The following is a 22,848-nucleotide window of genomic DNA, read 5'->3' on the forward strand; positions in this document are numbered from 1 at the left end:
CAATAAATTGGTTAAAGTGTTTTGTTATACATTCTTACCACTTTTAGGCTAAATATATGTTTTTTTAACCTCAGCCATTAGATAGGACTCTGTATTTTATTAAGGTTTGAGTGAGAATGTGTTGACTTTAGTGAACCCGCCAGAAAACAGCGACACCCTTCGGTGTAAAGGCGCACCAAGATTACACAAAGAACAAACGTGCTGTCGTTAGACTAGGCTAATGCATGTTTAAATATCATATCATATCTAATCGTGCAAAAATACATTCTTCAAATATATTTTCTATTATTTTAAAACAAAGAAAGAAGATATTTAAATATTTACCGCGTTAAACCTCTATAAAGATTAACATCTGATTTCTAACAGGCCTAGATTTCAAAAATATGAATCTTAAAAAATAAAATTAAAATTTGGGAGCACTTCAATTAAACAGTAACAATTTAATCAACCTGTTCTTTATTTTTTTCAAGATTAAAATTAAGCAAGAAATAGTAATATTACCAAAGAACCACATGCTATACAACGCATGTCTAATAAATAAACAAAATTTGCTGTATAGTATGTTACAACAAACACGATGCTGATGTTAAAATTCATTGGAAGAGTTCTGATTATCTTAAACTTAATTAGAAACAATGCAACCGTCTAACATTTATAGGCCTAATATAAATTTTAGCTACACTATTTATATATAACTGTATCGTATCGTAACATTTTAAATGGACAGTAAAGAGACTATAGATAAAGATTATTAGCAGATTATGAACAGTTTGATTCATCCTCTACATTTACCCTCTACATTTATCATATCAGAATTCCTCAATGTAGCCTAAATATAGGCTAACATGTTTAAAACTAATCTGTATGTAACAATGATGCTTAGGCCTATAAACAATTAAAAAACGTGTCACATCAATAATCCGTTATAGGCTATATGTAAAATAGTCATTATGAAATCACTACGAGACGATATTTTACTGTGCGATACAGTGCAATTTAAGATACATCAGCACCGAGAAAGATTGTTCAAATGTGCTCTTCATATAGTCATAAATGCACGAGCCAAAACGCACTGTACATATTAAAACATTTTAACTGACGTTAAAAACACCTCGGGCAAAATATATTAGGCTATTAATAGGCTTTGGACACAGTAAACCAGCAAAACAAAAAATGAAAGCTAAATGTAAAAATATTATCCAATTACGTACATAATAAACTGTCTTGCTTATCTCTATGTAGGCCTATGTCTCACAGGTTGCACTTGACCCTGTGCTTAAATTACAGAAGTTTCAGAGTGACCTGCAGGTCCCAAGGTCGAATGCAAAATCAAAGTCTGAGCAAAATTTTAAGTTGAATGATGTCTTGTCGTGACACCATAATAAATACCCATTGTATACGATCATTCAGACCTTGTGCGATGTATAAAGTTCTATGGAGAAAGTCATAAATATATTGACCAAAGTCCTCAAATTTTTTATATAGTTTCCTTTCAAACAGCCAGTTACTTCGCCACACCCACAATTACAACAGATGTTTTGCAGATCTTGCAGAAGTTTAAAACATAATCAACATTTGCCAAATATACTAAAGTGAATACAAATAGCCTAATAAGCACACATGACGTCATGAACGGTCATATTTAACAATAAACGTAATATTCGAAGAAAATAATTGGCAGTGAGAACGAATGTTTTTAATGTTTTCAAAATGATATTGGAACCCATGGTGGATGCAAAAATATTGGATGCCATCAATGAATATTTCAAAGAGACAAAAATAAATGATTAAAAATAAAGCAAATCATTGCCTTTGTGAGCTAGGAAGTGTCAGAAAATCTCTAAAACCTGCATGAGAACAAAATATTTAAAACGAATATACATACATACCCAAAGTTTTAGCGTTGTGGAGAGATGTTTCTACACTGGCTGTTTCGTGGGAAAAGACTCGCCTATGCATCCACAGTCCTTTAATTGGAGACGGGCTGGATTTTATGGAAATGAGCATTGAACATTAGTCTTGCCGACTGATTGCCACATATAAGAAGAGTGCAAGGGCCACATTCACGTCTTTTAGCAACGCAATTCAGAAGGTCAAGTTCAAGCGCATATCTCAGCTCTTTCAATGTGTGTGACCAATTATCATGCAAGTCGCGTAAAAGCCATGTGTGTGTGAAAGCCCATATACAGGCTTTGAGCTGAAAACACTTCAACTGGTCGAAATCTTCAATAAAATGTGTTTTAAAAGAGGGTAACAACTTTGCAACTTTTATTTGAGTTTACAATAAGATTGAACAATATTTTGGGTAAATTACAATGAAAATACTAATACAACATGTTCCATAAGATGATTATTTCATTTCAATGTGGTCGTATCAAATTGATTATGATTCATTTGTTGGTTGATAATCTCCTTAGGCCAACAAAGACATGACAGGCAGCCAACAAAGACAGAAACAATTTTTGGAGAAAGAAAAAGTAAAAGGGTAAATGTTCTCAAAGGGTCTTTTAAATATAAACTATTGTGTACTCCTTAAAGTAAAGACTCTCATTATAACCAGGTTTAAATCTTTCACAGAGATCTTTTAATTCTGTAGTTCTTTGGAAACCACCTGGTACTGTAAAACCCTGAGATCTCAAAAACAGCCTAAAATGATTATTTGTGGTTCTTTATTGGATCCAATAAGCTTTACTTTGAAGAGAGTTAATTATATAGTCCTAAGGAACCTTTACATTTTGAGTGGACTATGACCAAACTGAATTCTGTTAAAATCATATATTGTATTTAAAGAAAATTTTAAAGGCTCGGAAATTCACTCATAAAAGCATGGGGCTCAAACCGACAAGGAAAGAGTAACACACCTTAGCAGTCATTTACCTTAACCACTGAGCATACAGCATCTCATTACAGCTGAACCACTAACCACTTCTGATTTACTGATTTAAGATGTATCAAAGCTGTTTCATTATAACCATCATATCTTTATTTGCTGTCCTTCCGAAACCTTGGATGTCCAAATTCACTGTTTTTCAGGAAATGGGAAAACACTGACAACACAGTATTTATTTAAAAAGTACAAAGTTGACAAGCACTTTTTAATACTTTTTATTGGTTAGATATTTGCAAAACCAAGTGACAAATATAAAGGGTGACAAATAATGATGATTTAGGGCAAAAAAGAAAAATCACGAAACATGGAGATACGAGGTTTCAGAAGGACAGCAGCGATAATCCTTGAATGCAGTCACCTTTTCAAACTACATTTTTCAAATTGAGTATACACAAAATGAGAGTCAACCACCTTGGTCCTAGTACTAACGTTAATGGGGAAAGGTAATATGCATATGCTCTCAAATGGGAAAATTCGGATAGCCAAACCTGAATGTTCGTGGTTAAAGAAACTTTCATTCAATAAATTATTTTAAGAAATGCAGAGACATGTTAAAGTTCTTTTTCATATGCATGTTGGCAGTCTTAAACATTCTTACAGTAATTATTTTTTTGCATCAACAGAGGGAAAAGACATTTAAACACATTTGTGCAAAGTCACAACACTGGCTATAAGCAGCAAAGTAGATAACGCGTTTTGAATCTGAATCCGAGACAGAGAAATGCTTTAAATTGTAATGAACTATTAATCAGTATATTATACTATTAATCTAACGATTCTTTCTGCAATTTTTCAAAATAAAACATACAATGGGAGGATAAAAAACGTTGGCTTTAAAAGTCTATGTTGACACAACACCTCACATTATCTTTACACCTGCTGACCCGCGTTATTTCTGTCCTTGAAGAAAAACTGAAGACATTTACGGTTTCGCGACGGGTGGCCAATCAAATCGCAGACGCTCACACTCCTCGACCAATCGAACCGTGCGTCTCATGCGTTGCCGATATGGACCAATCAGAGCGAGCGTTCGGTGCTGGCGTCATCAAAACACTCTTTCAGCTGTTTGAACATTGAAGTGTCACCACGAGTGCGCCTCTACATGGGTGAAACCTCATTCATTAAACTCAACAATCGAAAATGGTCAGTATGTTTACTTGAGTTACTTTAAAATCGACTAAACGTGCACTTTAAACACGACTGATGCAGTTGTTTATTGTTTGCAGACTCGGTATTGTTGTCTTGTTAGCATTAATGGTAACTTAGCTCAGGCTGATGTGTTGGACTGGTTTGGCTTTGCATGTCTATTTTTGATCCGTAGCGCACGTGTTACTTTTTAAAGTGACTGTGGCAAAAGATTTGGCACCGATCCCTGCAGAGGGTCCCAGTCGTCGATTAATATTGCAATATCGGGTGTTTAGCTGTAGCATGTTAGCAAACTACCCATGCATGTCTCTCAATGGGTTGGGGGTTTGAACTCGCCACCTGTGCTCCAACTTTGACAGCATGACTCCATTGCTCATCTTGAGTGACTGCCACAGTCTGGAGTTGCTTAATGGTAGGTAACGTTACTACATTTAAGTCTTACAAAAATTTACCACTGTTTTTCTACTGTAACCACTTTGAAACTGTGGTGTTTGTAGTACAAAAACAGCAACCTCAAATGGACGATTTTGTTTACTGTAGAAACCACAGTTCAACCGTGACATTTGTTAAATTATGATTATATACGGTCTGTTCCCACAAAAAAATATTTCGACTCTTACCTCATTTGGCAAAACAAACAAATTGCCTTGAAATACAAGTGCACTTGGAAACACTGCATCGTGATAAACGTGAAAATACACGATGTTTTAAAAGTACAGCCTTAATAATTAAATATTAAACGCGTTAAAGAGAGACTAATGCGACAATTAACATTTTAAGTTACAAAAAAGTTATGTTCAATCTCCCGAAGTCATGAAACATTCAACGTCCGCGCGAATCGCGATGCGCAAGGTGACCGTTGACGTAGAGAACGATTCACTCACAACCGGAAGTTCATCCGCCTATCACAATAGTACCGCTAAAATGATGACCCCAAACCACTTTACATCTCAAATAACATGTATATTTGTAAATAAGAACAAATATAAACACATGCCCTGCACATTTTTGCTTGTAAACCCTCAAGAATATAATTCAGTTCCAGTGTAGCAGATACTGTTGGTAGTCAACCTAAATAATAGTACACCTTTAAAGATCGATTTCTATAGTTAAATGTCTTTATGTTGTTGTCCTTCAAGGCGCTGATGGGTGTTCAGTTGGTGGTGAGCTTGCTGGCGGTCAGCATTATGCAAAGGATGGCCCCCCATCTCTCCTTTGCACGCTGGCTTTTATGTAATGGCAGGTATGCATATACATTGTATTCTATAGATCAACATGATCTGGCTCCTGTTTCTTTTTAATTTCATCTCCTGTTTATTTTCTCAGTCTTTTCAAGTTCAAACATCCGTCTGAGGGTGAGCTGTGTGCTCTTGCAGGAAAGCAAATTCCAAAGACGGGAAGACGAGACAGGTTGGAGCGGCTTACGTCGGTTTCATTATATACAACTGTAGTTGACTACACATCGCATTTATCTTAACATGGATAACTGGATTGGTACACCTGTTAATTCACTGATCTCTTATGGTTTACAGGAGACAAAATGGACAAGGAGAATCCAAGCCGCTCACGGTTCCGAAAGACATCGATCTTCATTTGGAAAGTGCTCCTGTTGGTGTCATGGATGCTCTTGGTAGGTCTTGAATGATCCACGAAAATATGAATTGCTTAGTGTTCCTGTATCTGAAACGCTAAGGGGAAGTAGTATTTCTTCTGTAAGATTTTCACTATATATTCCCCATGTATGCATGTTCCATATATTCCATATCCTCTTTTTCAGACTAAGTCCATCTCATTCTATTATCTATCTTGGTTCCCTGTTTCCCACAGTTCTACGGTTCTTTGTGGAGTATCAGTGGCTCATTGACTTTGCCGTGTATGCCACGGGGATCTACCTTTTCACCGAAGGCTATTACAGCGTGGTGGACGCCAGCAAGGAGGTCAATATCGCTGCCATCTGGTGTGTGCTGACTATTTTCTTCTGCCTGTATCCTTCGCCCTAAACCACCATAAGTTCTTCACCTGTATAATTTTAGGACAGTTTAGGAAGTCTTGCGAGCATTGCTGCCTGCGAAGTTTGGTTCGAGTCTCCTTTGTAGATTTGTCTTGTCCTCCTTGACTGAAGTTCTCAGGAGGACCCTGTATGTTCTCACGAGCCACTACTTCAGTTCTGAGGAGGGTGGCGAGCGTTCGGTGTGTCTGGCTTTTGGCTTCTTATCGCTGCTTGTGGCCATGCTGGTTCTTGTAGTGAGAGAAGACTATCTGGAGTTTGGTCTTGAGCCCGGTATGTCCCGGCTTCTATATTCCTAATGGTGTTTTGATGTTTAATATCTAGTTGCAACTATTGTCATTGTAATAAAACATTTAAATTTGTTCATTTATGTTTGAAGGTTTTACAAATGTCTTTGACAATTTTGAAGTCTTCGCCAAACAGCACGGCTACGAGTGGTCGTAAGTAAAACATTGATGGTTAGACATCATTACCCCTTCAAATATAGTTATCATCAGTAAATTCAGGATTTATGTTTTGATCTGTCTTGGTTCAGAATTCCATTCACCAAGCTCTCCGTAAAATTGGGTCTGGCTGTTATTTGTGCCTTCATTGGAGCTCTCCTCGCTTTCCCCGGACTTCGATTGGCCCAAACTCACCTGGACGCGGTTCAGATGAATGCAGACCGTCCAATCATTCAGTAAGGCGACTGCTGATTTTATTGCAGAATTATTTCATGTAAATTGAGAGTTTGAAAGTTTGACTGTTATGATGAGTTGGATTTTTTTCTTTTCAGAATCCTGTTACAAATGAGTTTTCTGTCTCCACTGGTGGTTATTGTAATGTGGATCAAACCTATTGCTCGAGACTTCCTTGGCAACGCCCCCATGGGAAAGACCTCAGTCACCCTGTAAGCATGTTCAATCAAATTTAGTTCACAATTGAACGTTTAAATATTGACTTGGATTTTGTTCCATTTTTCTGCTTCAGAATGACGTTTCAAAACGTTTGCAAAGCATTTGCAATAGACCTGCAACAGAAATGTTATGTTTATGTATAATTTTGCAGGCTTTCCAGTTCGGCTTTTAACTCGGTGCGTCTGTGGACGATTGTGGTTCTCTGTGTTTTGCGGCTTATGCTCACGAGGTACCACCTGCAGGCCTACCTCAATCTGTCTCAGAAGTGGGTGGAGCATATGAGGAAAGAGGCGGGGCGTATCGCTGCCATTGACATCCAGAGAAAGGCAAGATAAGATTTCAAAGCATTGTTTGACTTCACATTTAGTAAACATTACATGCCAGTTTAACAGAGTACACAATGTTACGTACTATTTACAGTTATTCTTAAATACAATGTTACTGGGTTCTTTTACATTATCATGTTATGATTGTTTTTCCAAACTTGTGTGCAGGTGACACGAGTTTTCTGCTACCTGACAGTGGTCACCCTCCAGTATCTTTTGCCCATTCTGCTTGTACTTTTCTCCACCTTGGCGCTCAAATCTTTAGGTGGGTCACTTGACTGTTAAATATCGGTTTATATGTAAAGATTTGGTGTCCTCTCAGGTTGAAGAATTTCAGAAATGCCTTCACACGTACTGCTCAGTGTAACCTTTAAAAGTAACATTGTATCGGTATATCAGTAATATCTGCTCATATTTAAAACTCTGTAGAATGCTTTAGCAACCACATAGACACACATTTGTTACCATCCTAAACACGCTTGTATTGTGACGATGACCAGTGCATGGTCTGACCGGTCAATCGGCATCGATCTGATTTCGGAAGGAATAAATCAGCATCAGAATCTAGTTATAATTTGTTCCATCACTGTTCTCCTCAGGTGACTTCTCATGGGGGCTCGGAGCAGAGACCCCAGGTGTGACCCCCGCTCCAATCCTTCCCGTCACGCCTTCGCCGGCCCCCAGACTCGAAGACGACGAGGACATGGAAGACATGGAGGAAGACATCCAAGCCACCGTCGCCCACCTGACCGAATTATTCGTTGCCTTACGCGGGGTCTTCACACCCCTCTTCTTCAAGGGCATCTTCGCCTTCCTCACTTGGTGGGTTGCGGCCTGTCAACTCATCAGCAGCTTGTTCGGCATCTACTTCCATCAGTATCTAATGCACAATTGAAAAGTGTCCTGAAATGAATATTCTATGCACTAAATCCAGTTTGTGAAATATAGAGGTACTGCAGCATCATCATGAACTGCCTTGCAACACCATTTGGTGCCATGAGAACAAATATTCATGCCTGAATCATCAAAACCTATACAGTACTTCATAATCTTTATTGTTATGATTTGGCACATTGCTGGTACACAAGGGGGGGAAGTATTTACTTGGTACAACGCAAAGATGCTAGTTATAGATAAGCTGTTTCAAAAAAAAGTTTATGTTACGATAACATTTGAAACTGATCTAAACCAATCAACAATTGGTCAGATGCCTCATTTGCATAATCACAGTAGTTGCCTGATATGGCAGCCTTTGCATCATGATGCAGTTCTGAGGGCCTGTGAACTCAGGGATGCGAAATAGTGTTTCTTTCACCAGCAAGTGCAAATTTCTTGAGCGCAGTAGTCAAACAAATGAAGATTTAATTTCATTTTGTATGTTGCCTTGGATTTTTTTTATCAGAATATTACCGTGTATTTTAAATACCGCGTTCGCTATATAGCCGATGACTTGTTATGTACAGTTCAGTGCGGTGCTTGACATTTTTCTTTGCGTTTCATTGTAGTTTCATTTATTCGGTTCACTACATTAGCTGCCAAACTACTGTCCGAGGAAGTCATCAGGGATTTCAAATAGTTTAGAATTGCAGTCTTAAAACAAGCTTAACAATGTTTTACTGATTATGTTCAGATTTATTTATTCATTTACTAGTGTCAATCAACATCTCATTTGATTCCTAATAATAAATTATTTTAAAAAAGGAACACGAGTCTCGTTTCTATTACGATTTAATGGAATAGCTCATCCAGAAATGAAGGTCCTTTAATCATTTATTCACCCTCATGTCATTCCAAACCTGCGACTTTCTTCTGCAGAACACAAAAGAAGATATTTTGAAGAATGTTGATAGATAAACATTGACCCTCATTGACTTCTAATATATGAACACCACAGACATTTCTCAAAATATCTTCTGTGGTTTGAACACAAGGGTGAATAAATTGTGAATACACGTTTTTATTTTTGGGTAAACCTTTTGGCTAAATCTTTTTAAGATGATTTGACTACAGGATACTAAATATACTCATTTGCAATTAAGTTTATTGGCTGATCATATGAATAATTTGGTAAGATGCACATAAAATCTAAAATTGGTTTATCACTACTAAATAATTTAGCGAAACTATTTCTTAGAAACCCATAAATTGTTGGGAAAACTCACAAACCGGTGCTTGATTCTATTCTATTGATATGCAAAACATACATAAAATAATTTTGTCTGGTGTGTTTTTGCCTCTCATGTTTTAGAGTTGCAATTGCATGCCGAACATTAACATCAAAAACGTTTTTTTAAACACTTCAGCTCAGCCCATTTGTCTTTATATGTCACAGGTTTTAGTGTTTAGTCTGAAAGATGATATGATTCCTGGCTGACAATATCAGACTTCCAGTCAGAACAGACCAAGGTGCTGATGTGAGGTCACATGGTTACTGTTAGATCTTGGAAAATGGATGATTTGAACAAATTTTGCCACTTCACGTCAAATTAACAAAATATTTGCTCATTGTTATCGCTTTTTTCTTCATTTGTCTTTTGTAAAAACACGCTTTGGGTGAGTGTGTACAATAGTATTTTTGTGGGCACATTTGAGATTCACATTCATAATTCTTCTGTGATCGTTTTTTCACCTTAGTTAGGTATTCACGGACAAGTCTGCATTATCCAGTCTCGCCACCCAGACCCTCCGTCCCACCAACGTCTCGTCTCAAACTCAGACGTATATTTTTTCCCATGACAAGCAGGGCGATGACACGTCTGGAAGTCATGTCTGGCTTAATGAAGTGAAGGGTGACAGGGTTGACATATCTATATAATCACATTAATTATGTGCATCTGTCAGGAGGCCCAGTCTGAGACTCATTGCGGGCCTGGCTGTTGCTATAGGGACTGGACCGAGGACCATTCAGACGTGCCCTCCAGACTCGTCCCATCTGCCCCTCGGGACCTGCCCAGACATGACCTCCGTGACCCTCTTTTCAAACGATGTAGGGTGGGCCGTGCTGACGATCTGGAGAGATGGGTGATTCCAGGAAATTTTCAGCTTTTTAATAGCTTAAGGGTTTGGAGGTGGTGCGAACGGGTGTCTGAGAAATATTTGAATGTAATTGAGTACAGACATAATAGATATGTGTGTTTGTGATGGCGGATGTGCGTCTTGATTTGGAGTGTTATGGTGATTATAATAGTGTTGGATGTAGTAACAGGGGTCACAGATGAAATCAAATGCTGATGAGTTGGATGTATAGAGAAAGAAAGAACAGTGCTGGTACTGTGATGGTCTCACATACACGTTGCATTTAACTGTGAGGGATTTGATGTGCCGACTGCTTTGAACCTTGATGTTGCTTGTTAATAATATTTACAGTATATACTGTAATGTGTAGGTAATAGTATCTTAAAACAAAATACATAGGTTCCCTGGAACCTTTTTTGGGAGACTTTAAGACCGACATTGATGTATTCTGGATAAAGGAAAGCAGAATACTTTATTGGTGTTTACGTACACTAGGTAGTAGTACAGGCCTTGCAAACATTTTATTCAAGTATGATACTTCTTTTCTTTAGCTATCAAAAAGCCATTTCTTGTGTATTCTTGTGAGGGTTTTGACAAAAATGTGGGAAAATAAGTTTCAAAGGTTCAAATCTTGTTTTCCACGCATTAAGACTAACAATACAACACATAGGAAAAGAATCCTGAGGCTGTGATAATTCATGCAAGAAAGGGTTAAACTTCCCTTTTATGTACTTCTCAGAAATATACTTTATCTAATTTTCAGAAAAATGAAGTTGTAAACTAATCTTAACCTTTTAACGGTCACTAAATGTACTGAGAATACACACAGAAATGTAAATGTAATGTAAACTTAAATGAATGTTACACACCTAAAGTTAGTCTTTTATGAAAGTAGACACTTGGCAGATTATTGCTGAGCAAGAAAATCACTTAAATAGTAATTATGAGAATTAATTTATTTTAGACCAGGTACTTTTTCTGCATAGTTTATGTTATAATAAACTGGTCAAATACTTATTCTAGAGACGTACACCCAGTGATAAAGTTTGATAGGCTTTATAGAATTTAATTGTGAAAATTTTAAACAAACCCAAGGGTTTCACCAAAGAAACAGTGACACTTAAAAGGCTAAAGTATACTTAAATGTATGCCTTTATAAACTACAAAGTGGACCAATTTAGTCAAAAACAGTTTTAAAATGGTACACTTACAAGTACTTGTAGTACTTACTCCATGAAGTACACTTTGCCTAAAATAAACATGAAAAGTTGGGTCAACATCTTTGTCGACCATGGTACAAAATTCAAATAATGATTGGTTTACAGTTCATGTGTCTTACAAACAGGTTACCCTGTTGAAAAAAACAGCATATGCTGGTTTGGTATGTTTTAATGCTGGTTTAAACTGGTCCTTAGCTGGTCAAACCAGCATCAAAACATACATAACCCATAATAAACATAATACATAATAAAATAAGCATATGCTGTTTTTTTCAACAGGGTAGGTGCTTCTACACAATTTTTATATCACATATTGCCTCTAAAGTTTAAATAAGAGTTTAAATGCCTTGATACCATTGCGTTTTAATGTATGATACTGTTACACAAGTACAAATGCGGTTCTTTAAATTTTTTGTAGAAGATTACAAAGTATCGTGACATGAGGAAACAAGTTTTAAGAGGCGCCTGGTGTATTTTGAGTCACGTGCTGCCCTCTTGTGGCCACTGCAACGCACTTCAACTGAGAATACTTGAACAATGGTTAGGGGGCACGACATGAACAGCAAGAAGTTACACATTATTCACACAAAACTCATAAAACAAGCTTAAGTAACAAAGCAAATGGCAGGTGGAAACAATGCAACGCAACTGAGTGTTGCATATTATACAACAGAATAATTTGATCTTGACAGTAACAGAAAACAGGCACGAAAAGGCCTCAACAGTTTCAGATACAGTTACATAAAGTACTGTACATAAAAACATCGGTTTAAAGTTAGAAAAGGAGCCTGTCCTGAATAAAGATCATTTTTACATGAAAACTAAAAATCCCAATTCTAAATAGGAGAAGCATTGATTTGTGAATGCTGCTCTGGTGAAAAATCTGATGATATTGATGAGAATACCTTTGTGATTTTTATCGGTTCAATATAAAACGGATCACATTTATTATGTTATAGTGACAATTGTGTACATTGCATTCAGTCTTTTAAGCGACATGAAAAATATGTGACGCATCACCTGTTAAATATCATTTGCATCACTGATTATAATGAAGCAAATGTGATGCGTGTTTCTTTTAAACGTGAAGAAAGCTGCAAACAAATTAAAAAAGAGCCCGAGCTCAAGTTTCTGTCTGTTTAACATGTAAAAACCAAACACATCTTTCCAAAATGAGGCATTTAGAACCAGAGCCATTGCTGGATAATGCTGATTCTCTATAATTCTTATTTTTTTATCAACATTTATCTGCCATAAGAGACATGGACTACTATCTTATCCATCCATTACTGATGTCACGTTGCTTCAGAGACGGATCGCCTTTCCCTTCAGGGTCTCTGTGTGGACAGTGCTGACTGGAGAAACCTCCCTTCTGTATCTCCTCTCTCTCCAAAGCAGTATATTCTTTCGGAGAGTGGCTTAACACTTTGGGTTCTTCCATTGGCGAGTGTTGCACCATGTGACCGGCGGGGGGCGTGGCTGAAAGCGTGTGGTCAGGAGTGGTGCGCTCAGATTTGATGTTCAGGTTGAGGGAGGGGTGGGGCGAGGAGGTGGGTGAGGAGCTCTGGGATGTGAAGCTTCCTCCTGAGCCCATCCTACAATGAAAATGACAGACACCTGTTACCTGAGACTGTGTGTTTTGTTGGTTATACATAGCCTACATTAAACTCCCAGTGAAATTAAATATTACAATTCCTTTTTTTCATGAAATATTGCCGCGTTTATTGTAAACATCAAACATCAGTGTCATTCTCTTTTTAAAATTCATGTGCCCTCATAATTTTCAGTTAAAATCTGAAAATGCACTTCTGCCCTGTAGTGATTATCCTTCTCAAATGATGTAAATTAGACGGCTTGGGCGGAGCATCCGTTAACTCCTCCCCTTTAACTGTCAGTCTGCTGCCAGTTTCATTTCAAAATGCAACGGCTGATTTTATACATCCAAACAGTTCACAGTAAAAACACAAGCCGCACCCACTATTTTTCTCATTCGAAATTACTTTTCACTCGGAAATGCATCAGAATATAGAAGTAAAAACAATCGCAACTTCCATGTTCACAGGGACTTTAAATATGGGCTTATATACATATTGTGTACTCTCACAAAACTAAAAATTTATACAAATTTTTTTTAAGTACCATACTATTTTATATTTTTACAATGAAAAAATGGCATACAAATGAAATTAAACAAAATGTATTGATACGAAACAAAATTTAATTTTAAATACAGTAGTGTAATAAATTAATAAATGTTATAGATAATACAAATTTAGATAAATTTAGAAATTTTAAATGTCATCATTTACAGTAATAAACACGTGCGTTTTAATATTTCATGTGTTTAACATAAAAAATAGAAGACGTCTCACCCTGGGCTGATCATGGATTGGTGGCCGTCCTGATGAGGCAAAGGTTGCCATGTATTCATAGAATTGCGCTGATAGCCCACAGCGTAACTGGGGTGACTGTAGTCTGTTAAAATAAGCAATTAATGTCTGCAAATAGGCTATAGTTATAACAATAAAATATGAATGTAATATACAAAAATATACATAATTGCATTACATGTGTGTATGTGACCCAGTATTTTTATTTGGCTCTCACCTGAAGCCCCGTAGTTCGCCAGACTGTGACCCAGTAAGCCCGTCTTGCCCATCGTCATCATGTGTCCCCCAACGTGCATACTCTGATACAAAGCTCTCTAGATAAAAAACAAAAACACACATTTTTACATTAGAGTAGCCTATATTTGCTTATACTGTATATATAAAAATATATTTTATGGAATGATGGTAACCAGACAACATTAGACTCCACTGACTTCCATTGTATGTACACAAAACCACAGAGACATTTCTCGAAATATCTTCTTTTGTGTTTCACAGAAGAAAGAGTCATATACAAGTTTTAAATGACATGAGGGTCAATAAATAATGACAGAATTTTTATTTTGGGGTGAACTCCCTTTAATAGAACCCCAAAAATGTCTATAATATCACAATTACTGTTGTAACATCAAAACAAAACACTCATGGATATGTAAATGAGTACTTTGGTGGACTCTCTCACGGCATTGGTCAGATTGCTGCGAGTTGCACACAGCCCGGCGTGCGGGTCGATTCGCCGTCCATCTCCGGTCATACTCAGAGGGGGCGGAGTCTTCATCTCCAAAGCTCTGCTCAGGTTGCCATGGGAGAACATCGAGTAGCCCAGACCTTCACAGTCATATGGGAAGTGAAAAACAAGATGTGGGTGCGATTTTTTTTAGTTTCTCTCTCATTCTCTCTCCCTCCTTCTCTGTCGGTCACTAAAAGGAGAAGTCTTCTCCACCATATGGCCTTTAATTCACTATCTAGGTTCGACACCTGCACAAATTCCACTGATAAGCGTGAACCTGCCTTGATCTGAGGATTCAGACGTTGAGAAGCCTGGCCGTCTGCTTCTACATCAAAAAGGATTCATTTGTAAGACCGCAGACACAATTAGAAGCTACGTTCTGTGCTAAACGCTGAGCTTTAGCGCTGGATGCGACCACAACATAACGGGCAGGTACTGTAACGCGGCTTTCCCATGATGCACCACTAATAGTCACACGGATGATGCTTCATAAACTTCAGAAGGTGCAATGTTCTACTCTAAACCACAGCTCGCCATTTAGAGACTGTCTCATATGTGTATGTGACTGAGAAGCGGGGTCTGTTTCATGCATAAGACAACTTCCTGTGAACAAAGAACTAAGATGCTCCATTCGGGGAGCGTTATGTATACTAACCCATTAAAAATAATCAAATAAACAATTGCTATGATATAATAGATATACCAGTATATTCAGTTTAATGCAGCAGGTGAGTCTCTTCAACAACAAAAGCCTTTAAATGTACAGAATTCACGAATTCATTTACTCACCCTCGAGTTGTTCCAAATCTGTATAATTTTTTGTTTTGGTTCTGATGAACACAGAGAAAGATATTTGGAAGAATGCTTGTAACCAAATAGTTCCTGACCACCATTGACTATACACTCTTAAAAATAAAGGTGCTTAAAAGGATCTTCACGGTGATGCCATAGAAGAACCATTTCTGGTTCCACAAAGAACCATCTCTTTCTTACCTTTTTATAATCTAAAGAACCTTTTTTCGCCACAAAGAACCTTTTGGGAAACAGAACGGTTCTTTGGATGTTAAAGGTTCTTTATAGAACCATTTAGACAAAAAAGGTTCTTCTATGAGTGTAATAGGAAAATGGCAATGGTAGTCAAAATATCTTCTTTTGTGTTCGACAGAACAAACAAATTTATAAAGCAATTTCTCCTACTATGGTAGTCAATGGTGGCCAAGAACAGTTTGGTTACAAACATTCTTCCAAATATCTTTCTCTGTGTTCATCAGAACAAAAAAAAAAGATTTGGAACAACTCGGGGGTGAGTAAATGAAGACAGAATTTTCATTTTTGGGTGAACTGTTCCTTTAATAAATATAGTAGTTTGGTTATATATGGTTAGCATATCTAATAATACAAAGTAGGGTTAAAAGCCTGATGCATTCTTAAAATAAAGGTTGTTTAATGGTTTCAAAAGAAACGACCTCGTGTTTTTAAATGATATGGGCTTTACCTGAGTGTGGACCCCCGAGTGCCGCATGAGAGTTGGAGCCAGTAGAACCGGCTGAGCCAGGTCTGGTGCACAGAGGTTTGTAGGACAATGTCCTGCCAAGGTTTGGATTAGAGGAGTTGGCGTAGCCATTTTCAATACTTGAACCCATCATCTGAGCTTCTGTAGAAATGACTGAAGGAGCCTGGGAAAAGATTTCAAGTGTTTAAACTGAGACACATTAAGTGAGCATGGTAGAAAAACAAATGCATGCAAGTAGGTATATAAAGCATAGATTGATTAAAGGGACAGTTCACCCAAAAAGAAAATTCTTTCATCGTTTACTCACCGTCATGTCATTCCAAACCCTTCTTTCTTCTGCAGAACACTAAAGAAAATATTTTGAGGAATGTTGGCAACCAAACAACACTGAACCCCATTGACTTCCATTATATGGACACCATAAACAATTTTAGACATTTCTCAAAATATCATCTTTATGCTCCACCGAAGAAAGAGTCGCATACAGGTTTTAAACAACATGAGGGTGAATAAATGACAAAATGTTCATTTGAGGTGACCCATCCCTTTAAGTATAGTTTGCATGCATTTCGCATAAACAAGTGTATATGTCTCACTGATTTATTGCAGGTAATGTTCACGATGTAAAAGCATTATGAAACCACAGAGTGACCACAGGTTCTGTCGTAAGAATGATTTAAACTCACATAATAGCGCTGGCGAGCGATGGATAGATCCATGCCGTCGCTGTGCTGATATTTGTCTGTTCCGAATGACAAGCTTTCTTCATGATCGACCTCAGAACTATCCAGCCCCAATCCTTTCCTTCTCAAAGTCTGGAGAGAGAGTCATGGGATCAGGACGGAGGACAAAGTTGAACCTGTACCTCCCACATGAACACCACAGCCTAACAGACATGGCCAAAAGTGACGTCCTACTTTGAGAAATAAATGCTTTTTATTCAAACACATTATTAAAGACGCATACAAATTGTATGCACGTTGCATAGCTGTGTTTGGAGTGTAAACTGAGGTTCAGCTTTGGGAAGAATTTTGCACCTTACACCTCATATTTTGATGCTTTAATATAGCCTGAGGGGGCATTAAAAGCATACGTTTTGGCCACTATTGTAGTTAAAGTTGAAAAGCTGATGGTAGTTGAATTGATTCATTGAAATGAAATCAAATGTAAAACCATTAAAGCAGAACATTTTATTCAATGACATAGAATTTCAGAAAGGAGAGATTTGGCTTGTACCTCCAGTATATCAGTGTTGGTACGGCTCTCATGAGGTTCACTGTATTCTGTGTACTTCAGCAGGACTTTGTCCATGTCGGTGCTGGCGTACTGAAAGAGGCGGTTTGTGCTGTTGAAGATGATGAGAGCGATCTCGCAGTCGCACAGCACGCTCAGCTCGTACGCCTTTTTCATCAGACCGAATTTGCGCTTGGTAAATGTCACCTTCAGGGGGACAAGAAACCACAGCACTATTGTTACAGAAACCACTGACAGACCCCACAAAGATAGCATGGTTTGACTTCTCGCACTGAGTGTTATTTTAAACACGTATTTAGATCTTAGCGAGCCTGTGTTTCACACCTTGACATGTCCGGGACCCTGGATTAACATATCACATTCTAAAGTAAAGCTACAAAACCAAGATCATTGGGCTCGACCTCTACCAAGGTGTGAAAAATATTAATTGCAAATGTCGCTTAATTTGCATTTATGGACTTTAGCAAACGCTATTATCCAAATTTAACCCATGACCTTTGCAGCGTTAACACAATGCTTTACCGGTTGAGATACAATAAAAAGTATTACTTGCTTAAAAAAAGTGGCTTTGAAGAAGCGTACCAACCTGACGATTGCGTTGGTCAAGAATCCGAGAAATCTGTATCTTCTTTCGGCCCATAATATTGTGTGTTTGGAGCAGGTTTTTACTGAACCTGTAAAAAGGTGAAATGTAAATAATAACGTTTACATTGTTTTTTATTTTATTTTATATTTTATACAAAAATATAATTGTGCCAATATTTACATTTCTTCCCAAATTTACAAAAATAAAAAAAATTAAATAAGTGCCCAATAATGAAGAAAAACAGGCAATAAGACCCCAGAATAGATGGGAAATCTATACTGTTTAAAAAGCATCAAGTAAAACTTTAAGAAGCTGTTTTTAAAATGTCAAGATTACATTTTTGCAAATTATAGGCAATGGATGACATTAGTGTTACATTTGTTCTTGAAAACAAAACAAATATACAAGACTCTTCATTTTTCATTTGTTCTAAATGTAAAAATCCATTTCAATTTAAAGGGCTCTTGCAAAATAAACATCCGTTATTGTCCCCTGATGTGAATGATGCCATAGTCATCGTATAGTTATTATCCTTGGTGTAAACGTGCCTTAAAGGGATAGTTCACCCAAACAAATTGTCATCATTTATTCACCATTTTGAGAAATGTCTCAGTGGTTTTGTGTTCATACAATGGAAGTCAATGATGTCCAATGCTGTTTGGTTACCAACATTCATCAAAATATCTTCTTTTGTTTTTTTCAGAAATAAAAAAAGTCAAACAGGTTTGAAATGAGGGTGAAAAAATGATGAAAGAACTTTAATTTTTTGCGTGGACTATCCCTTTAAGGCTGGAATACTTGAAGAAGTCTGTTTGAATGTATTTATTTGGCTTCAAATCAAATTGATCTTTATGTGGAAACAAACATAAAGAGTGATAAAATGGCCCAACTTTTTTTAAGTAACATATTTGCCATTGCCAGATAAGCACAGTTGTTTATTAATACTCATATTTCCATAATTCACGTGTTATTCGTATAGACGTTTCATCGGACCGGCGTGCGCCTGACCCCCAGATAACTTCCGGTTTGTGTTTGGCTAGTGTCTAACTATTTATTTTATTTTGTTTATGTTAATATTAATTTATATCATTATTTTATTGTATTAAATAAACTAATTGTTGAATTTTGTTGTATGTTCATTTTATTAAATAAACAATTTGTTGAATGGGTCCTGTAGTTTTGACACATTTAAAGAAACAGTATGGTACATTGACATCTAGCGGTTGAGCTTGGTATCGCAGTCTAAATTCAAAATCTTGGAGAGACAAGTTTAGTCAAGTAACTGTTCTTCTCGGTGTCTTTTGATTGTTATCAGAAATAATCTACAGGCGCTCTATTGTTTGTGAATGTGTACCGGAAGTTAATTTGGGGTCACAAAAGTGCGTATGCGCAGTAACGTTTGTTTATGTTGTTAAGATGAAACCGTCTATAGCCGATATCAAACTACCACCCCAAATTCACAACAGTGGGCCATTTCCGGGAGAAAATGGCTCATATGGTCAGCCTAACAGTGGGTCACTACTCTGTTTACATAAACCCCCACAGAGACTGAGTTGAGAATAAAGTTAGCAGGCTAACACCCCCACAGTCTGGGTTATCCCAGCACAAACACGAGCATTTCCATGAGGCGTGGGTTAAAAATATGTCATCTCCATTTAAAGGTACAGTAAAGTTAGCATTAGAGTTACAACCGCACTTAGAATAATAGTGTTTCAACGAAGGGAAAGTTGTATCCACCCCCTGCTCTCTCATGAGCCAAACGGAGACAAACAATCGATTTTGGCGTTGAAAGGTTTCACAGGTTATACACACTTCATCTGTTGTGTGTTTGTGTATTGAACAAAACGCTCCGGTGTTGCTTCCCCAAACCATGTTTTATAGTAAAAAAAAGGTTTTGTATTTACATACAATATTCATTAGGCAAACACTTTTATCTGAAGTGACGTACTGTGAATGCATAAGGTATACATTTTTATTAGTATGTGCGTTTCTTGGAAGTCACACCCACGCTTTTGTGTTGCAAGCGCAGGATTTTACACACAGGAGTTACACACAAAAAGGCATTTTTCCTACTAACTGCCAATGTAAACCCCCAGAGAGTTCAGCCATCATATCTCATATTAGACATGTGACCTCAACTATTTTTAAAATCTCAACGCCAATGGTTTGCGGAGAGAGTGATGATGTTCCCACGACCCGCTGGTGCCCGTTGCCCTCACACCCACCCCCTGGCACAAAGGCGGATGACCAAACAAGACGATCCTTCGTTTCCAAAGATAATATGGACATGATGCGCAGGTGGCTTGTATAAGGTCGGCCGGTAAATCATGATATATAGCCTAATTATAACGCGAGGAAGTGAAATACATTGGTGAAGAGATCTCTATCACCAAACTAAGTGACGGGCGCTAATTTTAGTGTTCCTCAAATTTGTAAACGCATTTGCTGATAGGAAGGCTTCAAACGAACAAACTGTAATATGAATGTGCTTTTAAAGCAATGGACATGAAAACAAAGTATGAATATGATGTTTGGTGTTGCTTTTAGTGCAAGAACCTGAGGATGTGGGCGGGGCTACATGCCTGGCCGACCAATAGCAGATGAAGTGTTTTGGAAATCTTAATTTTTGCATTTTTTTCAGGAATTATACTCAATTCAGAAATGTTAGACTTTTGGGAAACAAGGCCAGTCTCGACAAGATGCTGTGGTAAACATTGACAAAGATACAGTTTTAGATACGCGTTTCATAATGATTTTTGAAAACTTTTGAGCCTGTATTGAATTCAAATGTTTCTCATGCATCTTCACGTTTAGATGGTTTGTGCATGAAATTGCAAAAAAAAAGAGGCTTAATGTCACTATATACAGCATAAAAATTACATGTATTTTATTATAGATTATTATATTATAGATTATTAAATATTAAAGAACAATGTGTAACCAAACAACAGCGGTACCCCTTCACTTCTATTGTATGGACACAAAACCAATGCAAGTCAATGGGTACCGCTGTTGTTCGGTTACCGAAATATCTTCTCTTGTGTTCTGCAATAGAAAGAAAGTTATACAGCTTTAAAATGACAGATTTTCATTTTTTGGTGAACTATCCCACCATCACAATATGCACATTTGCAATATTTCAGTGATTCCGATATAATGCACAGGCCCACACATCATATTTCAACTGTTGCACCTCTGGATCCACTTTGTGCATGTTCAGCTTCCTGTGAGATTCTCCCAGAAGCCAGACAGTGGAAAGAGTACACACAAACAGAGGCGACTCAGTGCCCCTCAGCGGAGCTCTTACTCTGGGGCAGGAGGGGAGTAATTGCCTGCTCCCTCATGGGGGCCACACTATCAGAACACCAACAACAAACACCTTTGTCAAGACAAGTCAAAGCTGTTGGAGCCCGGGAACACAATAAATGAGCTCTGTGCGAGCGTATCATTATTTGCTAATGGAGGTCAAAAGTGTTTCAAAACCAGACGCAACTGACACCTGTAGCGTACAGGCAGTTCAGCTGTTGGGGGCTGAACTTGATGGATGGTTTTTGTATCGGTGGATGAGAAACCTATGTGAGCCGAAAATAGCAAGTAAGACTTGTATTTGCATACAAAATGACAAGAGGAAACTTGCAAGAGAGAGGCCTGAGAACTTCAAGGAGCTAGATGAACTTAAAATGTGCTTTTGAAAAAATAATGCTGTTGTTTTTAGTATTAAAATGAGTCAATGAATCGAAGTAAATGAGCTTGATTTATTATTTCTGTAGTTTGTGAAATGCAGCATAGTCTATGGGTTTATGTTAGACGTGCCTGAGAATAACTGAGATGTGGCATCCCTGTAGCTTAATTTATAAACTAGTTCATGGAGTCCCAAAAACCCCATAAATCTGTGAACTCACAAGTGCCTAGACTGATATACAAAAGCTGTGACAAAGTGGTGAGAATTTGTGAATAAAATGTGTTAATACCACTTTGTGTAATATATAAAGTTTCAGTTGCCAGCAAGGTTACGCATTGATCGTGGTTTCAACAGCTTGTAAGAAATTCATTGGGCGTAATGTTTATTTTTGATTAAGTCCAAATATTATTTATTGTATAGAACTGTAACTGTATGAGTTAAATAGTCACAAAACAATACAAATACAGTATGGATTTGATTAAATATGAGGTAAAATAAATATATCAAATATGCTGTAGAGAATGTGCACAATATAGACAGTGCACAGCTTCATAGCTTTCATGAGAGTATAAAAGAACCGCAACAAACGTTTTTTTACAGTATACGAACTTTGTGGACGGTCCCCCATAAAGCAACCTGGACCAACCAAAAACCACAACTAGGGGTTAAATGTCAAGACCAAATCACAACAGAGCAGGTTTTGGAGATCGCTACTGCAGATCATGTGCAACCAACGAGATTGTACCAGACAATTAACTGAACAGTTATATGCATAAATATGACATTAACATAAACATAAGATATACATTTGGTAAAGCTAAACTTAACTTTTGTCATTTAGCTCTGAAGTCTAACGTTAGTTATAATATCTTGTCATAACGTTATCTTGTTTTCTTTAACTAAATATACTCGAGGAAAGTGACTTTTACAAGTAGTATTTTCACTTTCCCAAATCGGCTTTGAAATGACAAAAACAGATCTTACCTGATTTTGAACTGAGAAAAATCACACCAAAATAATAATTTAGATGACAGGAGGTTTTGTATTTGTTAGCATCACCTAACAAACGTCGAGCCCTTTTGACAGGCGCGCGTCTCCTGCTGTTCGTACAGTTGAGTAAACGTCCCACGCCCCCACGCAGTTTCCATTGGCTGAAGAAGACGTCAATCATCTCCAGCTTTTCCTGCAGTAG

The 22,848-nt window shown here is 37.4% G+C and overlaps 2 protein-coding genes across 4 annotated transcripts; one reads left to right on the top strand and one right to left on the bottom strand.

Moving 5' to 3' along the window:
• Window positions 1-3,925: 3,925 nt before the first annotated feature.
• On the top strand, window positions 3,926-8,964 carry tmem161a (transmembrane protein 161A). 2 transcript variants are annotated; one of them, XM_057325776.1, is made up of 12 exons: window positions 3,926-4,033; window positions 5,176-5,279; window positions 5,363-5,446; window positions 5,569-5,666; window positions 5,864-6,020; window positions 6,166-6,317; window positions 6,424-6,484; window positions 6,580-6,723; window positions 6,820-6,933; window positions 7,092-7,266; window positions 7,435-7,531; window positions 7,866-8,964. In XM_057325776.1, the coding sequence occupies exons 1-12, from the start codon at window positions 4,031-4,033 to the stop codon at window positions 8,159-8,161; spliced, it is 1,485 nt and encodes a 494-aa protein (XP_057181759.1). In that variant the 5' UTR covers window positions 3,926-4,030; the 3' UTR covers window positions 8,162-8,964. The 2 variants fall into 2 exon arrangements, with proteins under 2 accessions (XP_057181759.1, XP_057181758.1); XM_057325775.1 differs by lacking the exon at window positions 3,926-4,033 and adding an exon at window positions 4,052-4,448.
• Window positions 8,965-11,341: 2,377 nt separating this feature from the next.
• mef2b (myocyte enhancer factor 2b) lies at window positions 11,342-22,735 on the bottom strand. 2 transcript variants are annotated; one of them, XM_057326014.1, is made up of 9 exons: window positions 22,641-22,735; window positions 17,975-18,062; window positions 17,371-17,574; window positions 16,821-16,949; window positions 16,117-16,297; window positions 14,574-14,719; window positions 14,109-14,205; window positions 13,874-13,976; window positions 11,342-13,096 (listed from the first exon to the last, which is right to left on the bottom strand). In XM_057326014.1, exons 2-9 carry the CDS (start codon window positions 18,026-18,028, stop codon window positions 12,772-12,774), a joined length of 1,239 nt encoding a protein of 412 aa, XP_057181997.1. In that variant the 5' UTR covers window positions 18,029-18,062; window positions 22,641-22,735; the 3' UTR covers window positions 11,342-12,771. The 2 variants fall into 2 exon arrangements, with proteins under 2 accessions (XP_057181997.1, XP_057181996.1); XM_057326013.1 differs by having other exon boundaries at window positions 14,556-14,719.
• Between the last annotated feature and the right edge of the window lie 113 nt (window positions 22,736-22,848).

The sequence above is a fragment of the Triplophysa rosa genome, linkage group LG25 (genome assembly GCF_024868665.1).
Source record: "Triplophysa rosa linkage group LG25, Trosa_1v2, whole genome shotgun sequence".
NCBI classification, from domain to species: domain Eukaryota; kingdom Metazoa; phylum Chordata; class Actinopteri; order Cypriniformes; family Nemacheilidae; genus Triplophysa; species Triplophysa rosa.